Source organism: Mandrillus leucophaeus, unplaced genomic scaffold (assembly GCF_000951045.1).
Source record: "Mandrillus leucophaeus isolate KB7577 unplaced genomic scaffold, Mleu.le_1.0 Scaffold13, whole genome shotgun sequence".
In the NCBI taxonomy this organism is placed as follows: domain Eukaryota; kingdom Metazoa; phylum Chordata; class Mammalia; order Primates; family Cercopithecidae; genus Mandrillus; species Mandrillus leucophaeus.
Window position 1 is genome coordinate 5,839,907 of NW_012101254.1, and position 19,136 is coordinate 5,859,042.

Consider the following 19,136-nt stretch of genomic DNA (forward strand, 5'->3'; position numbering starts at 1 on the left):
AGGCTGGAGTGCAGTGGTGTGATCTCAGATTACTGCAACTTCCCCTACCAGGTTCAAGCAATTGTCCTGCCTCAGCCTCCTGAGTAGCTGGGACTATAGACCCGCACCACCAAGCCAGGCTAATTTTTTGTATTTTTAGTAGAGACGGGGCTTCACCGGGTTAGCCAGGATGGTCTCAATCTCTTGACCTCGTGATCCGCCCGCCTCAGCCTCCCAAAGTGCTGGGATTACAGGCATGAGCCACAGTGCCCAGCCCCTAATTTGCTTTTTATCACTCAATACACACACTATGGAGATTTTTTATACTTAGTTTAACTGTTGTCAGCCTCTCTCATTCTCTGAAATAAAATTCAATTTTTGATCTGACTGGATTCTCATAGAAAAACATCTCCTAAAGCAGGAAGTGCCAAAACATGATATGCAAAGGAAGCTGGCAGATTCAAAAGGGCACCAATTTTTTAGCCCCATTAAAGAGCAATAACTGATGACTGTTTTTTCCAGTTTGAATATTCAATTGTAGTAAACAGATACCTACATTTCACTCTAAAAATTAGGTCCCTTGGTTTTAGTCACTCTATATAAAGAATTTACTTCAATGTAAGTATTTCAACTCAATCTCTTGTAATTGCTCAGAAATTTCACTAGATTTATATGTGATATACCACCTCTATTACAGCTAATGTCTCTGTCCTTCCAAAGTGGAGAAAGAAAAAAAACTGGTTGGTTAAGAAAATGTAAAAACAAACATCTACCTTTTATATAGGTCGGTTTTAGAAAAAATATTAATATTTCAAATATAAAAATAGAAAGGTTACCAAATGTAATTACATTTTCTACTATACAACATCTGCTTCTCTTTTAGGATGTGTGTCAGATTTTTTTTTTTTTTTTTTTGAGATGGAGTCTTGGTCTGTCGCCAGGCTGGCGTGCAGTGGCGTTATCTCGGCTCACTGCAACCTCCGACTCCCTGGTTCAAGGGATTCTTCTGCCTCAGCCTCCAAAGAAGCTGGGATTACAGGCATGTGCCATCACACCCAGCTAATTTTTGTATTTTTAGTAGGGATGGGGTTTCACCGTGTTGGCCAGGATGGTCTCATCTCCTGACCTCGTGATCCGCCTGCCTCAGCCTCCCAAAATGCTGGGATTAGGATGTGAGCCACCGCGCCTGGCCAATGTATGTCAGATTTTATCTGTATTTATTTGCATTTAAAATTACAACAGATTGAACAGATAATTCAGGATTCATAACCAAATCCATGCATTATACCTAGTCACTTGAGGGAAAATATGAAAATCGGATTTCCTAATTTGGCTACATGTTACTTATACTAGCAAATATTGAGAGTCACAAATCTTAAACCCAGAAACAAACCTGAGGTAAAACATGCATTCCTCAAGATCACATTTTCAGCATTATTTATTTTCTTACATAATAGGTTTTATTCAGTATGTACAGAATATGTACATGCCCTTTATTTGCCTGAGAAGTGACTAATATGGCAGAATAGCAATTCTGTGGCAATAACTACTTAATAGATTCATTTCTTATCTTAAAATTTCCTAAATTATCTGAGACTGCAAAGTACTCATTAAGAGAAATGAATCCAATAATAAAAAGGCTAGAAAAGATAAAAAACTGGAAAAAATAATGGAACTAGGGACTAGACAGTGACTGTGGAGCTCAGAATATTAATGGTTACCACCGACTAGATCCTTCAGACTTCTAGATGGCTTTCTGTTTCCCCAGTTACTTACAGCCAAAGTCCCCAACCCCGGGGCTGCGGATCCTTACTGGTCCGTAGCCTGTTAAGAACCGGGCCACCCAGCAGGAGGTGAGCAGCAAGTGAGTGAGCATTACTACCTGAGCTTCGCCTCCTGTCAGATCAGTGGTAGCATTAGATTCTCACAGGAGTGCAAACCCCACTGTGAACTGCACGTGCAAGGGACCTACGTTGCATGCTCCTTAGGAAGATCTAACGCCTCATGATCTGAGGTGGGGCAGTTTCACCCAATAGGGTCCATGGAAAAATTATCTTCCACAAAACCAGTGCTTGGTGCCAAAAAAGCTGGGGACTGCTGCCCTACAGAAACAATACCACCCAAACTCAAATTCTGTATGTAAATACAGTACTTCAGAATAGACAAAATATTCAACAGAGATACACTCAGGTACCTCGCAGGAAGTAAAAATAGGAACCTACCTTTCGAAGGATATCTTCAGCTAACGTGAGGAACGCCTTTTCGATGTTTATATTTGCTTTTGCACTAGTCTCAAAAAACCTAATACCATGCTCCCTTGCAATCTAAAACAGAAACAAAATATCATCATAAAATTATCAAGCATGGGTTGCCAATTGCTGACTTTAACATCTTAAATATTAATCTTATTCTGAAGGCAGTGGTCCCAACTAGAATATATAACACAGAATATTTCAGCAAGTCAAGCTCTTTCATAAAACAAACAAAAGTAATCTCCTTACCCCGAAAGTTTATTTCAGATACAGTACTAAAACAGATACTTCACCCTGGGGGCAAACTTACGAGAAGCTCAACCTGACTTCTCAGGGTCTAATTTCTGCTCACCGCAGGCTGATTGTCACATTTTAGAACCATACAAATTGATACATCTCCTTAAAGTCCTAAGTTTAAAAACTGAGGATTACTGACTTATATTTTTCTCTCTTTGTAGTTTAAATAAGGATAAAAATACTATGGGAACATTTGATTCCCCCATACATGTTAAATATGCACTAAAAAACAAATTCATTCAAATAATAAAATATTTCCAACAAGTATTTTAAAAACTATGTAATTAGCTTAGTGCATTCCATCACTATTACTATAAAAATAATCAAAAGCGGCCAGGCGCGGTGGCTCAAGCCTGTAATCCTAGCACTTTGGGAGGCTGAGATGGGCGGATCACGAGGTCAGGAAATCGAGACCATCCTGGCTAACACGGTGAAACCCCGTCTCTACTAAAAAAAAATACAAAAAACAACTAGCCGGGCGAGGTGGTGGGCGCCTGCAGTCCCAGCTACTCGGGCGGCTGAGGCAGGAGAATGGCGTAAACCCGGGAGGCGGAGCTTGCAGTGAGCTGAGATCCGGCCACTGCACTCCAGCCTGGGCAGCAGAGCCAGACTCCGTCTCAAAAGAAAAAATAATAATAATAATAATCAAAAGCAGCATTATATTTACAAAGAGCAGAATATCAGTTTAATTCAGATTTTTACCTGTTCTCCTTTTCCTTTAGGTACAACTCTTTTGTCGTCCATATCACACTTGTTTCCTAGTAACATTCTTTCCACATCTTCATTGGCATGCTAAAATGAAATAAAATTTTACTTTTACATACTACCATGAATTATGGCTTAACAGTCTTTAAAAGTGACTTTATTCTCAATTTAGAGTGTCATTTCTATAGCTTTAAAGTTTTAAAGCAGTCACCCTAAAACTACCCCATGCTAAAAGCCTACACAAGTGCTTAGATTACCTGGCAAAAGAAACACAATTCTCAAGACATATCCATGTCAAATATTATTTCCTCCCTAAAGGAGGCTGTCTGCTTTCTAGGTATGCTCTTTCTTACCAAAAGAGAAGACAGAGGCAAAGAAACTTGCATAATCTAAATCCAGGCTGGATCATTTCAGATTTTATAACACATAGTACCCCATAGAAGCCTTAATTAAAAATTGTATAGAGACTTTAAAGTCTCAAATAACTGTATTGCTATGGCACAAGGAGGTCCATGCAGAAAAATCAGTTAAAAACAAGTGGTTGTCCCCTTAAGATCCCAATGACAATTTTTGCAGAAATAGAAAGATCTATCCAAAAATTCACATGGAATCTAACATCAAAATAATCTCTCTTTTTGAGACAGAGCCTCGTTCTGTTGCCCAGGCTGGAGTGCAGTGGTGTGATCTCAGATTACTGCAACTTCTGCCTCCCAAGTTCAAGTGATTCTCCTGCCTTAGCCTCCTGAGTAGCTGCGAGTAGCTGGGGCTACAGGTGTGTGTGCTACCATGCCAGCTAATTTTTGTAGTTTTTCAGTAGAGACAGGGGTTTCTGCCATGTTGGCCAGGCTGATCCCAAACTCCTGGCCTCAAGTGATCCACCCCGCTTGGCCTCCCAAAGAGCTAGGATTACAGGCATGAGCCACTGAGCCCAGCCAAAGTAATATTAGCTGTGGGAGTCAAATTTCAGAACTTCACTACAAATCAAAAAGTGTAGAACTAGCATAAGGACAGATACACAGACTAATGGAATGGAACAGAGAGCCCAGAAATAAATCCTCACATACTTAGTCAAATGATCCTCAACAAGGATGCCAAAATCAGTCAATAAGGAAAGGACAGTCTTCTCAATAAACAGCACTAGGAAAATCAGATATCCACATGCAAAAGAATGAAACTGGATCCTTATTTTAAACCATAAAAAAAAAATTAACTTGAAATAGATCAAAGACCTCAAACTATAAAACTCTTAGAAGAAAACACAGGGAAAAGCTCCAGGACACTGGATTTGGCAATGGTTTCCTTGATATGATATCAAAAGCACAGGCAATGAAAGAAAAAGTAGATAAACTGTACTTCATCAAAGTTAAAAACTATTGTACAACAAAGGACACTATCAAGAGAATGAAAAGACAAACCACGAACAGGAGAAAATATTTGAAAAGGGAATAATACTTAAAATATATAAAAAACACCTAAAACTCCTAACAACAACAAAAAACAATGACAGCACTTTGGGAGGCCGAGGCAGAAAATCACCTGAGCCCAGGAGTTCGAGACTAGCCTGAGTAACACTGTGAGACCTCATCTCTACAAAAAATTTTAAAATTAGCCAGGCATGGTGGTGTGTGCCTGCAGTCCCAGCTACTTAGGAGGCTGTGGTAGGAGAATCACTTGAGCCTGGGAAGTTGAGGCTGCAGTGAGCCATGATCATCATGCCACTGAACTCCAGCCTGGGGAACAGAGCAAGACCTTGTCTGGAAAAAAGAAAAAAAAAGAAAAAGAAAAAGAAAAAAAGAAAAGAAAAAGAAAAATGCAAGCAAAGGATCTGAATAGACATTTCTCCAAAGAAGATATACAAACAAACAATATGTACATGAAAAGATGCTCAATATCACTAACATTAGAAAATGCAAATCAAAACCACAATGAGATACCACTACATACCCATTAGTATGGCTGCCATTAAAAAAACAGAAAACACATATTGGTGAGGATGTGGAGAAACCGAAACCTTTGTGTACTGTTGGTAGGTATGTAAAATGGTGCAATCACGGTGGAAAAGTCTGGTGATTCCTCAAAAGGTTAAACATAGAATTATCATATGATCCAGCAATTATACTTATGGGTACACACGCAAAAGAATTTAAAGCAGGGACTCAGATATTTGTACACCAGTGTTCACAGCAACATTATTCACAATAGTAAAAGAGCAAAAACAACCCACATATCCAACAATGGGTGAATAAATAAACAGAACATGGCATATAAAAACAATGGAATATTATTCAGCCTTAAAAAACAAACAAGTTCTGACACATGCTATAATGTAGATGCACCTTGAAAACTTTGTTAAATGAAGTAAATTACTTACAAATTGAACAAATACTATATGATTCCAGTTATATGAGGTACCTATAACAGTCAAATTCATAGAAAATAGAATGGTGACAGTTGCCAGGAGCTGGGGAAAGGGGGAGACAGAAATTATTGTTTAATGGATGAAAAGCTTCAGTTCAGAAAGATGAAAAAGTTCTGGAGATGGATGGTGGTGATGGTTGCACAACAGTAGAATGTACCTAACACTACTGAACTATACATCAAAATAATGGTTAAAATGAAAATTTCATGTTGTATGAATTTTACCACAATTTTAAAAACTATTCAAAAACAACAACAGGCTGAGCACGGGGGCTCATGCCTGTAATCCCAACACTTTAAGAGGCCGAGGCAGGAGGCACACTTGAGCCCAAGGGCTCAAGGCTGGAGTGAACTATTATCATCGCCACTGCACTCCAGCCAGGGCAACAAGGCAAGACCCTGTATCAAAAAAAAAAAAAAAAAAAGCAACAACAACAAAAAGAAAAACAATAACAGCAAAACTGCCAAATGGCTGTGGTTACTTCATTTTCTGTAGCTATAGGAAAACAAAATCTAGAAAAGTTATAAAATATGCTGATTTGAAACAACATACAGTTGACCCTTGAACAATGGGGGTAAGGGGGTGCCATGTATAACTTTTGACTCCCCAAACACTTAACTAGTAACAGCCTGCTGCTAACCAGAAGCATTATCAGTAACAGTCGATTAACATATATTTATATATGTATTCTATACTGTATTCTTACCATAAAGTTAGAGAAAAGAAAATGTTATTAAGAAAATCATAAGGAAGAAAAATATATTTACTATTCATTAAGTGGAAGTAGATCATCATAAAGGTCTTCATCCTCAATGTCTTCAAATTGAGTAGGCTGAGGAGGAGAAAGAGGAGGGGGTTGGTCTTGCTTTCTCAGGGGAGGCAGAGGCAGAAGAGGTAGAGAAGGTGGAAGGGGAGGCAGGCACACTCAGTGTAACTTTACGGAAAAACACTGTAATTTCTTTTTTGCTTTTTCATTTCTTTAAAAAATATTTCTATATAAAACCAATCCTTCTTTCATCATTTGCTTCAGTTTCAGTGCCTGTATCATATAATGGTCCATGTTGTACAGTAAGTCTAAAGCAGTCTTGAATAATCAGAACCGTTCTGCCAGACTGTCTACAGTCAATTTGTTTTCTAGCACTACTTCTTTGTCTTCTTCCTTGTCGTCTAGTGCTGGTTTGGAAGCACCAGCATCTTCATTAAATCATCTTCTGTTGACTCCTCTGGTTGGTGTCTATTAGCTCTTGTCTTATCCACAGTCTCTTTCATAAATTCCTTGACTGGCTCTGCTAAAATCCTGGGAAATCATGCTCAACATCGGCACACAGTTTTCTCCAGCAGGAAGTTACTGTTTTGTGCTTGATGGCTTTCACGGCTTTTTCTATAATGATGGTATTTTCAGCGGTGTAATCCCTCCAGATTTTCATGCTGTTCTATTGAGGTTAGAGTACCGTGCGTTATTAACCTTAAAGGTCCTCACGACCCCTGATCTAGATGCTGAATTAGAGACACTGTGTTTAGGGGCAAGGAGACCACTTCGATGCTTTCAGTGTTAAACTCATGGGGTTCTGGGTGGCCAGGGGCACTGTCCAATATCAAAAGAACTTTAAAGGGCAGTCCCATCATGGCAAGGTATTTCCTGATTTCAGGGACAAAGTATTGATGGAACCAATCCAGAAAAAGGATTCTCAGTGTTCAGGTCTTCTTGTTGAATGATCGAAAAACTGGCAGCTTCAAAAGACTTTTCCCTTCAAGTCTTGGGGGTTAGCAACTTTATACATACGGGCAATCAGTCCTGATCATAAACCCAACTGCATTTGCACAAAACAGTAGTTAGCCTATCCCTTCCTGCCTTAATTCCCTGTGCTTTCTTCTTTTCCTAACACTCATGTCCTTTGCGGCCTGCCCCTCTCCCCGCCATCCCAATAATAGGACACTTTTAATTGCATTAAAGACTTGTTCAGGCAGATATCCTTTTTCCTCAATGATTTTCTTAATGGTGCCCAGGAACTTGTCTGCTGTGTCTTAGCAGAAGCTGCTTCTCCTGTTATCCTGCCATTTTTAGGCCAAACCTCTTTCTAAAATTATCAAACCATCCTTTGCTGGCATGAACTCCTCTAGCTTCTCTTTCATTTTTAAGTTGTCATAAAATAACTTCACTTTTTCTTGAATATCATAGTCTACAAGTATGCCTTTTTTTTTTTTTTTTTTTTTTTTTTTTTGAGGCAGAGTCTCGCACTGTTGCCCAGGCTGGAGTGCAGTGGCGTGATCTCAGCTCACTGCAAGCTCTGCCTCCCAAGTTCACGCCCTTCTCCTGTCTCAGCCTCCCAAGTAGCTGGGACTACAGGCGCCCACCACCACGCCCGGCTAGTTTTTTGTATTTTTAGTAGAGACGGGGCTTCACTGGATTAGCCAGGATGGTCTTGATCGCCTGACCTCATGATCAGCCTGCCTCAGCCTCCCAAAGTGCTGGGATTACAGGCGTGAGCCACCGCGCCGGGCCTACAAGTATGCCTTTCTTACAGCAATCCTGTACCTACATAAAAGCTGCATTTTCAACACGAGATAAAAAGGTGTTCTGTAAAAAGTGCAAGGTTTCACACCTACTGCTGTGGCTGCAGTGATGGCTTCACAAATTTTCTTTTATTTAAAATGGTCCTTATGCTGGATTAATTTATTTTGAAATAACGGGCAACCACAGCTGCAGGCCTCATTTTACAGTACGTATTAAGCAATTCAACTTTTTCTTGTAATGTAATGACTTTTCTGCTTCTCAGGAGTGCTTCTGGCATCACTAGTGGCACCCTGTATAGGTCTGATGGTGTTATTCAAGGTTTACGGTATTGCACTAGACACGATGAAAACACGCAAGAACCACAAAAGATCACTTTTGATTGCAATATGGGATTTACTGGAGACACAAACTGTTCACTGGGAGATGATCCGCATCACATGGTGTTTTAAGCAGACACTTGGAAACATATGAGCTCACCAAAATAGCAACAGGAGGTGGCTACAGAATTATCACAGTAGTACAGTATGTATTACAGTTATTTTTATGCAGTTATGATTTAATACTGCATCACTGTTTACATTTCTCTTGACAGCAAAAGGTGCCATGTATGGGCTCTGTTTTGTGTGTTTGAGTGTTGATAAATTTAAACTTTTAATAATAGATCTGTGTATAGTTTATGGTAGTAATAAAATAGACTAGTATCTACATATACTTTATACATTCACAAAATACTTAACTTTTTCTTAATCTCCCCCCGCCCCCGCCGCCAATATTTCTAGGTTATATGGCTTGTCTGTGAGTTTTTCAAATTGTTGCAAGAATCTAAAATTTTTTCTAAAATATTTGTTTTTAAAAATCTGTTTATAGAGCTGGGTGTGGTGGCACACACCTGTAATGCCAGCTTCTTGGGAGGCTGAGGAGGAAGAATCACTTGACCCCTGGAGTTTGAAACCAGCCTGGGCAACACTGTGAGTCCCCATCTCTTTAAACAAAAATATCCATGTGTAAGTAGAACTGCAGTTCAAGGGTCAATGACAGTTTAAAAGGGGGTAGACAAAGGTGGGATTAGGGAGAAAACAACTCTTTTGTTGCAGGGAAGATACCCTTAGTAGAATCACAAGCTTAACAAAGAAAAATTACGCCGAGTGTGGTGGCTCACACCTGTAATCCCAGCACTTTGGGAGGCTGAGGCGGGTGGATCACATGAGGTCAGGAGTTCGAGACCAGCCTGGCCAATATGGCAAATCCCTGTCTCTACTAAAATTACTAAAATTAGCCAGGAGTGGTGGTGCACGTCTGTAATCTCAGCTACTTGGAAGGTGAGGCAGGACAATCACTTGAACCCAGGAAGTGGAGGTTGCAGTGAGCTGAGATCACACCACCGCACTCTAGCCTGGGTAACACAGTGAGACTCCGCCTTGAAAAAAAAAAAATTATAATATACTATAAAGAAACTTGCTGGCCAGGTGCAGTGGCTCACGCCTGTAATCCCAGCACTTTGGGAGGCCGAGGCGGGCGGATCACGAGGTCAGCAGATCAAAACTATCCTGGCTAACCCGGTGAAACCCCGTCTCTACTAAAAATACGAAAAATTAGTCGGGCGTGGTGGCGGGTGCCTGTAGTCCCAGCTACTCGGGAGGCTGAGGCAGGAGAATGGTGTGAACCCGGGAGGCGGAGCTTGCAGTGAGCCAAGATCACGTCACTGCACTCCAGCCTGGGCAACAGAGCGAGACTCTGTCTCAAGAAAAAAAAACCAAAACTCTGTATTTAGGGATTCCATGGTCTTACCTGAATTTAGTGCCTCTTAATTTATGTTACTGCTAAAACAAAGGCAACCTGGCAAATATCCAGTAATAAGCAGCAATATACCAGGTGCTCCTAAAATCCTGCCATGTGCTAAGAGTCAGTAAGAGGCATTTTGATCTCAGAATCTAAGGATGGACTTCAGGGACATCATTAATTTCAAGGAGCACACATAAAACTTTGAAAGTTGTGTAAGTACATCATTCTGGTAAGATTCTAATTTCTCAAAGGGGTTCATGATCCCAAAAAAAGTACAGAAGCATGGTTTTAAAAGGCTCCCACCTACTAAATGGACAAATGATCACAGTGACCTGTAATAATCTACCCATATCCTAATCACTACCAGACACTGCAAGTTACCAGAGACACTAACATGAACCTCCACTCAAAGAGAAGAAAAATTATCCGTAGCTTTAGAAGCCACTCTTCTACTAAGAACACCTGTAAGTTACGTGTAAGCAGGCCGATGGAAGGAAGCCGAAGCCAATAAATAAATGATCAATGAAGTACAAAAAAAGGAAAATTACCTTATATATAAATTTGTAAGTGTTAAGGTATTTTCAGCCTGTTTTTAAAAAAAGCTTTAGCAATGTGACCACCAATTTACAACCTACTACACCTCCACGCCAACGCACATCAGCATTCTGGGGCTAGTGAGGAAATAGGTATAATTCTTTATACATGTGTGGCATTTCAGAGCATAAATATGATTCTAGCTCAAAAATATATTTGAAAGTAAGCCTGCTGCGCACAGTGGCTCATGTGTGTAATCCCAACATTCTGGGAAGCCAAGGCAGGAAGATTGCTTGAGCCCAAGAATTTGAGGCCAGCCAGGGCAACATAGAGAGACCCCATCGCTACAAAAATAAAAATTAGCCAGACATGATAGAGCACGTTTGTGGTTCAAGGTACCTGGGAGGCTAGGGTGGGAGGACAGCATGAGCACAGGAGGTAGAGGCTGCAGTAAGCTGTGATTGTACCACTGCGCTCTAGCCTGACAGAGTGAGACCCTGTCTTTAAAAAAAAAAAGTAAAGCTAAGACCTGAAAAGACCTGGGATATGCTTCTCTGAGTAACAAAAACAAAAACTAAGAAAAAGGTCAAAATGGTATTATAGAAGTCTTTTAAAAATTTATTTATTTTATTTTTCTGAGACAAGGTCTCACTGTGTCACCCAGGCTGGAATGCACTGCTACAATCATAGCTCACTACAGCCTTGATCTCCTGGGCTCAGGTGATCCTCCCACCTCAGCCTAAAAAATAGCTGGAACTACAGGTATTCACTGCCATACTCGGCTTTAAAAAAAACTTTTAGTAGAGATGAGGTCTTGCTATGTTGCTCAGGCTGGTCTCAAACTCCTAAGCTCAAGCAATCCTCCCACCTAAGATTCCCGAAGTGCTGGGATTACAGGTGTGATCCACCGTGCACGGCCCTATACGTATCTTCACACCTAAGATCATCCTTACTTGGATGATCTTACTAACAGTAAGAAGCAAGCATTATGAGGTTAAAGACTTCACTGCTGAGCCAGGGGACCACTAAAACAGCACTCAGAATACACAGAACTTCTCTCACACATTTTCTTATACCAACATGTACATTAATCTTTTTTCAGTCAGATACACATTGTGTTTACAACCACTTAAGGCAAAAACACCCAAAGAAAGATTGGTAGTTGCACCACACAGACATATCCATAAAGAGACGTATTTATGCAGGAGGACATATATCTCTATGAATTACACATGCAGACTGTAACTAGCTTAAAATATGGTTAATTTTCCCAAGGTACTAACACAGAGAGGTGCATTTAGACCAAGGTTTCTCAACTTCGGCCATACAGACATTTTGGGTCAGCATTCTTCTTGTACCCAAGTTGTGATAACCAAAAATATCTCCACACATTGACAATATTAAAACTGTCCTTGACTGAGAATCCCAGATTTAGAGATCACTGTCTATCATTAAATAGAAACAACAAATACTTTAAAAGAATGTTGAAGTTTAATAATAATGAAACCATTCAGAAACCAATATATGTTTCACAAATAAAAGCCTCAAAGTTGTTCTGATACTTGACTAGTAACATGAGAACCTGTTAATTTTTTTTTCCTTTTTCCTTTTTTTTTTTAAAGCGCTAATTTGCCCAGGAGGTCTGGGCTACAGTGGGCTGTGTTCACACCACTGCACTCCAGTCTGGGAAACAGTGAAACCCGGTCTCAAAAAAAAGGGGGAGGAGGGGACATTACTTTGTAAAAATTGGAGCTAAAAGAACATCTTTTTGGCTGGGTGTGGTGGCTCACACCTGTAATCCCAGCACTTTGGGAGCCTGAGGACGGATCATGAGGTCAGGAGTTCAAGACTGGCCTGACCAACACGGTGAAACCCCGTCTCTACTAAAAATACAAAAATTAGCCAGGCGTGGTGGCACGTGCCTGTAATCCCAGCTACTCAGGAGGCTGAGGCAGGAGAACCACTTGAATCTGGGAGGTGGAGTTTGTGCAGTGAGCTGAGATTGTGCCACTGCATTCCAGCCTGGGTGGCAGAACAAGACTCTGTTTCAAAAAAAAAGAACATCTTTTTGTATCTATTACAGAAATAATCTGAGACTTGGGTTTCCTAAGGATTTGTCCTTCCTAAGCTATCTGGTCCAAAGTACCTTTCTCTAAATATCCCTATAGCCAAGGTAGTTATGTTCCCCAGCTACCCAAAGTAAATTAAGATATATTATCTGTCTTCAATTGGAATCCACTGCACTTTTTGTATCAGTCCCATCCTTCTCTGGGTAACTTCTCATCTCCTCAGGTCTCAGTTTAAAGTCGCTCCTCTCACCTCCCAGGCTATGTTAGGTACTTATTTTATTTACATGTTAACAACTTTGTACTTTCTCCTCTTTTTTTTTTGAGACCGGAGTCTTGCTCTGTTGCCCAGGCTGGAGTGCAGTGGCACCATCTTGGCTCACTGCAAGCTCTGCTTCCTGGGTTCATGCCATTCTCCTGCCTCAGCCTCCTGAGTAGCTGGGACTACAGGCGCCCGCCACCACGACTGGCTAATTTTTTTTGTATCTTTAGTAGAGACGGGGTTTCACCGTTTTAGCCAGGATGGTCTCAATCTCCTGATCTCGTGATCCGCCCGCCTCGGCCTCCCAAAGTGCTGGGATTACAAGCATGAGCCACCACAGCTGGCCCTTTCCAACTCTTAACACTAAATAGGGGATCATTTATGTTGTTCATGCTGCATCTTTAGTCTAGTTCTAAAACACTGATCCCAAGAGTTGTCCCTTGATGTAAAGTTCACCTCAACAAGTTTCAAAACCTTCATATTATAACTCCCCTCTTGGACATTCGCAACACACTAAAGCATACAAAAAATGCATAATAAAAATACCTATTTAACTTATTTGTCCACAGAACGTCATATGCCAAGTAATACTACTAAAAAGTAGAACACGCTTCAGAAAACACAGATTTAAGAGTATATAAGCAAGGTCATGTTACTAGAAAACGTCAGGAGCAGGATTCTAACTATTGTGACTTCTTATCTCTATTCCAAGGAACAGAAAACTTGTATTTGTCTCCTTCTGCTAAAGAAATACAAAGAGTGGCACAGTGGCACACACCTGAAGTCCCAGCTAACTCAGGAGGCTTAGACGGAAAGATTGCTTGAGGCCAGGAATTTGAGACCAGCCTCCTGGGCAACACAGCAAGACCCTTTCTCTTAAAAAAAGAAAAAGAAAAAAAAAAAAAAGACAAGACAGAAAGAAAGAAAAAAAGAAAAGAAAAGAAAAGAAAAAGAAAAGAAATACAGTCTCCTCAGTATCCATGGGGAATGGCTGATTGGTTCCAGGACCCTACTTCCTTTATCAAAAATCCACGCATACTCAAGTACTGCAGCCAGCCCTGTGAAACAGACATATATACAAAGAAAGGACCCACACCACCCTATATTATATGTGAGTGTCAAAATTCGTATTTTCAATCTGCCTTTGGTTGAAAAAAATGTATATTAAGTGGACCTGTGAGTCAGGCATGGTGGCTGGCACATGTAGTCCTAGCATACTAGGAAGGCTGAGATGGGAGAATTACTGGAGCTCAGAGTTTCAAGACCAGCCTGGGCAACACGGTGAGACACATATCTCAAAAATATTTTTTAATTAAAAAATAATAACAACTGGCGGGCCGCAGTGGCTCACGCCTGTAATCCCAGCACTCTGGGAGGCCGAGACAGGTGGATCACAAAGTCAGGAGTTTTAGACTAACCACCCTGACCAACATGGTGAAACCCCGTCTCTACTAAAAAATACAAAAAAAAAACTAGCTGGGAGTGGCGGCACGCACCTGTAGTCCCAGCTACTCAGGAGGCTGAGGCAGAATAATCACTTAAACCAGGGAGGCGGAGGTTGCAGTGAGCCAAGTTCGTGCCACTGCACTCCAGCCTGGGTGACAGAGCGAAACTCCATCTCAAAATAATAACAACAACAACTCTACCTGTGTAGTTCAAACCCACATTGTTCAAGGGTCAACTGTAATTGTAATGCAAGGTGTTAAAGCTCAATTCAGTTTTTAAAAAAATAGTTTTATTGAGTTTATAATTCACATATAAAATTCACCCTGTAAAAATATATAATTCAGTGTTTTTTAGTTATTTACGAGGCAGTTCTACTATCACCTTTTTTTTTTGGGACAGAGTCTCACTCTGTCACCCAGGCTGGAGTGTAGTAGTGCAATCATGGTTCACTGCAGCTTCAACCTCCTTGGGCTCAAGTGATCCCACCTCAGTCTCCCAGGTAGCTGGAACTACAGGTGCATGCCACCATACCCGGCTAATTTTTTTTTTTTTTTTTGTATATTTTTGTAGAGATGGGGTTTCACCATGTTGCCCAGGCTGGTCTCAAACTCCTAGGCTCCAGCAACCCACCCACCTTGGCCTCCCAAAAGTGCTGGGATTACAGGTGGGGCCACCGTGCCCAACCTTCATGATCCATTTTGAGTTAACTTTTCTGTATGGTATGAAGTAGGTGTCTAACTTTCATTCTGCCACACAAGGATAGCCAGTTTTCCCAGCACCATTTGTTGGAAAGACTATTCTTTTGCCCACTGAATTGTCCAGGCATCTTGTTAAAAGTCAACTGACCATATACACAAGAGTTTATTTTTAGACTCTCAATACTATTCAGTTAATCTTTATGACTATCCTTATGTCAGTATCACAATGTCTTGATTACTGTGGCTTAGTGGTTAAGTTTTAAAACCAGAAAGTGTAAGTCTTACAACTTTGTACTTCCTTTTCAAGATTGTTTTGGCTACTCTGGGTCCCTTGCCTGTCTATATTAGTTTTAGGGTCAATTTGTCAATTTCCACAGGGGGAATTCAAGAAAAAGCAATTGGGATTTTGATAGGGATTGCACTGAATCTGTAGATCACTTTGGGTAGTAATGCCATCTTAACATTGTCTTCCAATTCACAAATACAGGCTATCTAATTGTTTAGATCTTTAATTTCTTTCAACAATATTTTGTGGTTTTCTGTGTACAAGTCTTATACTCTTTTAGTTAAATTTACTCCTAAGTAATTTTTCCCTTTTGATATTATTACAAATGGAATTTTATTCTCAATGTAATTTTTAGGTTATTGCTAGTGTACAGAAATAAAGCTGATTTTTGTATCTTGATCTCATTTCTTGTAACCTTGCTGAACTCACTTATTAGTTCTAAGAGTTTTCTGGGTATTATGTTTGTGGGTTTTTAAGGATTTTCTATATAAAATATTCTACCATTTATAAATAGTTGTTTCACTCTGGATGGCTCTTTTCTTTTTTCTTTTTTTTTTTTTAAGCTCTGGCTGGAATCTTAGCATAATGTTGAACAGAAGTGGCCAGAGCAGATATTCTTGCCATGTTCTTGATCTTAAGGGACAGGTATAATAGCTGTGGTATTTTTATAGATGTCACTTACAGGATTAAGGAAGTTCTTTGCTATTCCTAGTTTGTTGACTTTTTTTTGAGACAGAGTCTTGCTCTGTTGCCCAGGCTGAAGCGCAATGGCACGATCTCGGCTTACTGCAATCTCCACCTCCCAGGTTCAAGCGATTCTCCTGCCTCAGCCTTCTGAGTAGCTGGGATTACAGGCGTTTGCCATCACACCTGGCTGATTTTCGTATTTTTAGTAGAGATGAGGTTTCACCATGTTGGCCAGGCTGGTCTCGAACTCCTTACCTCAGGTGATCCACTCACCTCGGCCTCCCAAAGTGCTGGGATTTACAGGCATAAGCCACTGCGCCCAGCCGAATGTTTTAATCATAAAAGAATGCTGGATTGTGTCAAATGTTTTTTCTGTGTGAACTGAGATAACTGTATAGTTTTGTCCTTTATTAATATGGTATATTACACGGACAGGTTCTGACCCTGGCATTCCTGGGTAAAGTTCCTCTTTATCATGTTATATAATCCTTTAATATGTCAGAGAAACAAGATTTTCTTTTTCTTTTTTTTTGAGACGGAGTTGCATTCTGCTGCCCAGGATGGAGTGCAGTGGTGGAATCTTGGCTCACTGCAGCCTCCTCTGCCTCCTGGGTTCAAGTGATTCTCCTGCTTTGGCCTGCTAAGTTGCTGAGACTCCAGGTGACCGCCATCATGCCCAGCTAACTTTTTTGGGTTTTTCATAGAGACAGGGTTTCACCATGTCGACCAGACTGGTTTCAAACTCCTGACCTCAGGTGATCCCCCTGCCTCGGTCTCCCAGAGTGCTGGGATTACAGGCGTAAGCCACCACACCTGGCCAAGATCTGTGTATCTTTAATTATTAAAAAATAATAAGCTTCTCCTAAAGGTTTATTGTAGCAACAAAAAAGTGGTTATGAGCCATTAGGATTGCTACCCTTAGGGGTATTATCTTGGGTCTAATATTGGTTTAAGACTTGCTCTTTGTGTATCTGGCCAAAACTTGCTTCAAAGAGTTACTCTCAATGAAACTCAAAGCCTAGAAGGTAGCAATAAGGCATGAAAAACAACTCTTAACAAGAAGCCACCTATGCTGTAGCAAAGAAATAGACATGCTTTGATAAAAAGTGACATCAGGCTGGGCGCGGTGGTTCACGCCTGCAATCCTAGCACTTCAGGAGGCCAAGGTGGGCAGATCACTTGAGGCCAGGAGTTCAAGACCAGCCTGGCCAACATGGCGAGACCCCCATCTCTACTACAAATACAAAAATTAGCCGGGTGTGGTGGTGCATATCTGTAATTCCAGCTACTTAAGACACTGAGACACAAGAATCACTTGAACCCAGAAAGCAGAGATTGCAGAGAGCCAAGATCATGCCACTGCATTCCAGTCTGGGTGATGAAGTGAGACTCTATCTCAAAAAAACCCAAAATAGACTGGGCGCGGTGGCTCAAGCCTATAATCCCAGCACTTTGGGAAGCCGAGACGGGCAGATCACAAGGTCAGGAGATCGAGACCATCCTGGCTAACACGGTGAAACCCCGTCTCTACTAAAAATACACAAAAAACTAGCCGAGCGTGGTGGCAGGAGCCTGTAGTTCCAGCTACTTGGGAGGCTGAGGCAGGAGAATGGCGTAAACGCGGGAGGTGGAGCTTGCAGTGAGCTGAGATTCGGCCATTGCACTCCAGCCTGGGCGACAGAGCGAGACTCCGTCTCAAAAAAAAACCCCCAAAATACAGAAAAAAAACAACATTTTCACATGCAATGGAACTATTTTCTTAGGTTTTTACTGTATTAGCATTCCATATATTTCAAAATGCCTAGAAGCAATATTATATTTCTGTAACATGAAAAATAAAGTTTTTAAAAATTACTACTAGATATTTCATTCATTCATTCAATAAAAATTTATTAAGAAAAAATTCATTTCCAGAAAGTCATTGTAAAACCACTGGTAGCTTCTATTTGGGGTCATCTTATAAGATGGCTATATAGAGTTTTGGAGTCATTTACTAATTGTCTTGAATGAGGCTCTAGATAGACTGCCCAAAAACTTAAGAAAAACATAGGCGAATAACATTAACTTTTTTTTTTTTTTTTGAGACGGAGTCTCCAAAAAAGCCTGTTGCCCAGGCTGGAGTGCAGTGGCGCGATCTTGGTTCATTGTAAAGTCTACCTCCCAGGTTCAAGAGGTTCTCCTGTCTTGGCTTCTCAAGTAGCTGGGACGACAGGCACGCGCCACCATGCTCAGCTAATTTTTGTAATTTTTAGTAGTGACAGGGTTTTACCATGTTGGCCAGGCTGGTCTTGAGCTCCTGACTTCAGGTGATCTTCCCGTCTCAGCCTCCCAAAGTTCTGGGATTACAGGCATGAAGCCGCCATGCCCGGCCAACATTAACTTTTAGAAAATAGAAATACTTCAGTAATAATTACTTCAACAGTACATTGTATCTTGAAGATCAATTGGAATATTTATTCTTCCTAACCAAGCACACAAATGTGTGTTCATGAAGGGTTTATACAATTTCTAGGTCTTACCTCATCTATGTTTCTAAGCCATTTGCTGATGTTTTCAAAACTTTTACCATTGGTGATGTCATATACTAGCATGATACCCATTGCGCCTCTGTAGTAGGAGGTTGTGATGGTGTGAAATCGCTCCTGGCCTGCTGTATCCCTGAAATAAACAGCCAACAATTTCTATTAAGCATTTTGATATTACTATGTTTCACATAAAGGACAAAACAAGAATAAAATAGTTTTTCCTAAGTATATATAAAAACTTTTTAGTTGAAGGGAATTAATAACCTACTCATACTGGATGAAAATCTAAAAGGCAAAACAGTAGGAAGTGACACATAAAACTCAAGGTTATTGAATAAGCACTAGCAAACACCAGAAAAACTCTTTCCATTTTGTTTAATAATTTAGTTCCATAATGTAACACAAAAGCAGTTAGGATTTTTAGAACATTAGAGAACTATACCATAGTGTAGTCACATTTACATTTAGAATTATTAACCAAAAGTTGTAAAGATAACCTCACTTATAAATAAGATAGAAATGTAAATAGTAGTATTTTCCATTATTTAATGCTTAAAGCCAAAGGTGTAAGATATATTTTGCCCCTGTAACTATGCCCTCTCATTTGTATCATCATTTTGCTCTTTTATGATCATCTCATCAGCGTACGAACATGTTTTAGTATCTTTTTTTTTTCAAAGCAA

At 40.4% G+C, this 19,136-nt stretch overlaps 1 protein-coding gene across 1 annotated transcript in view; it reads right to left on the reverse strand.

Moving 5' to 3' along the window:
• RAB10 (RAB10, member RAS oncogene family) overlaps positions 1 to 19,136 on the reverse strand; it is a 107,694-nt gene that overhangs the window by 7,618 nt on the left and 80,940 nt on the right. Inside the window, exons 3-5 of the mRNA XM_011972682.1 lie at positions 18,448 to 18,586; positions 3,231 to 3,320; positions 2,202 to 2,303 (exon numbers count right to left, since the gene is read on the reverse strand). Of these exons, the coding sequence (XP_011828072.1) occupies positions 2,202 to 2,303; positions 3,231 to 3,320; positions 18,448 to 18,586 (331 nt within the window). The remainder of the gene's footprint in view (positions 1 to 2,201; positions 2,304 to 3,230; positions 3,321 to 18,447; positions 18,587 to 19,136) is intronic.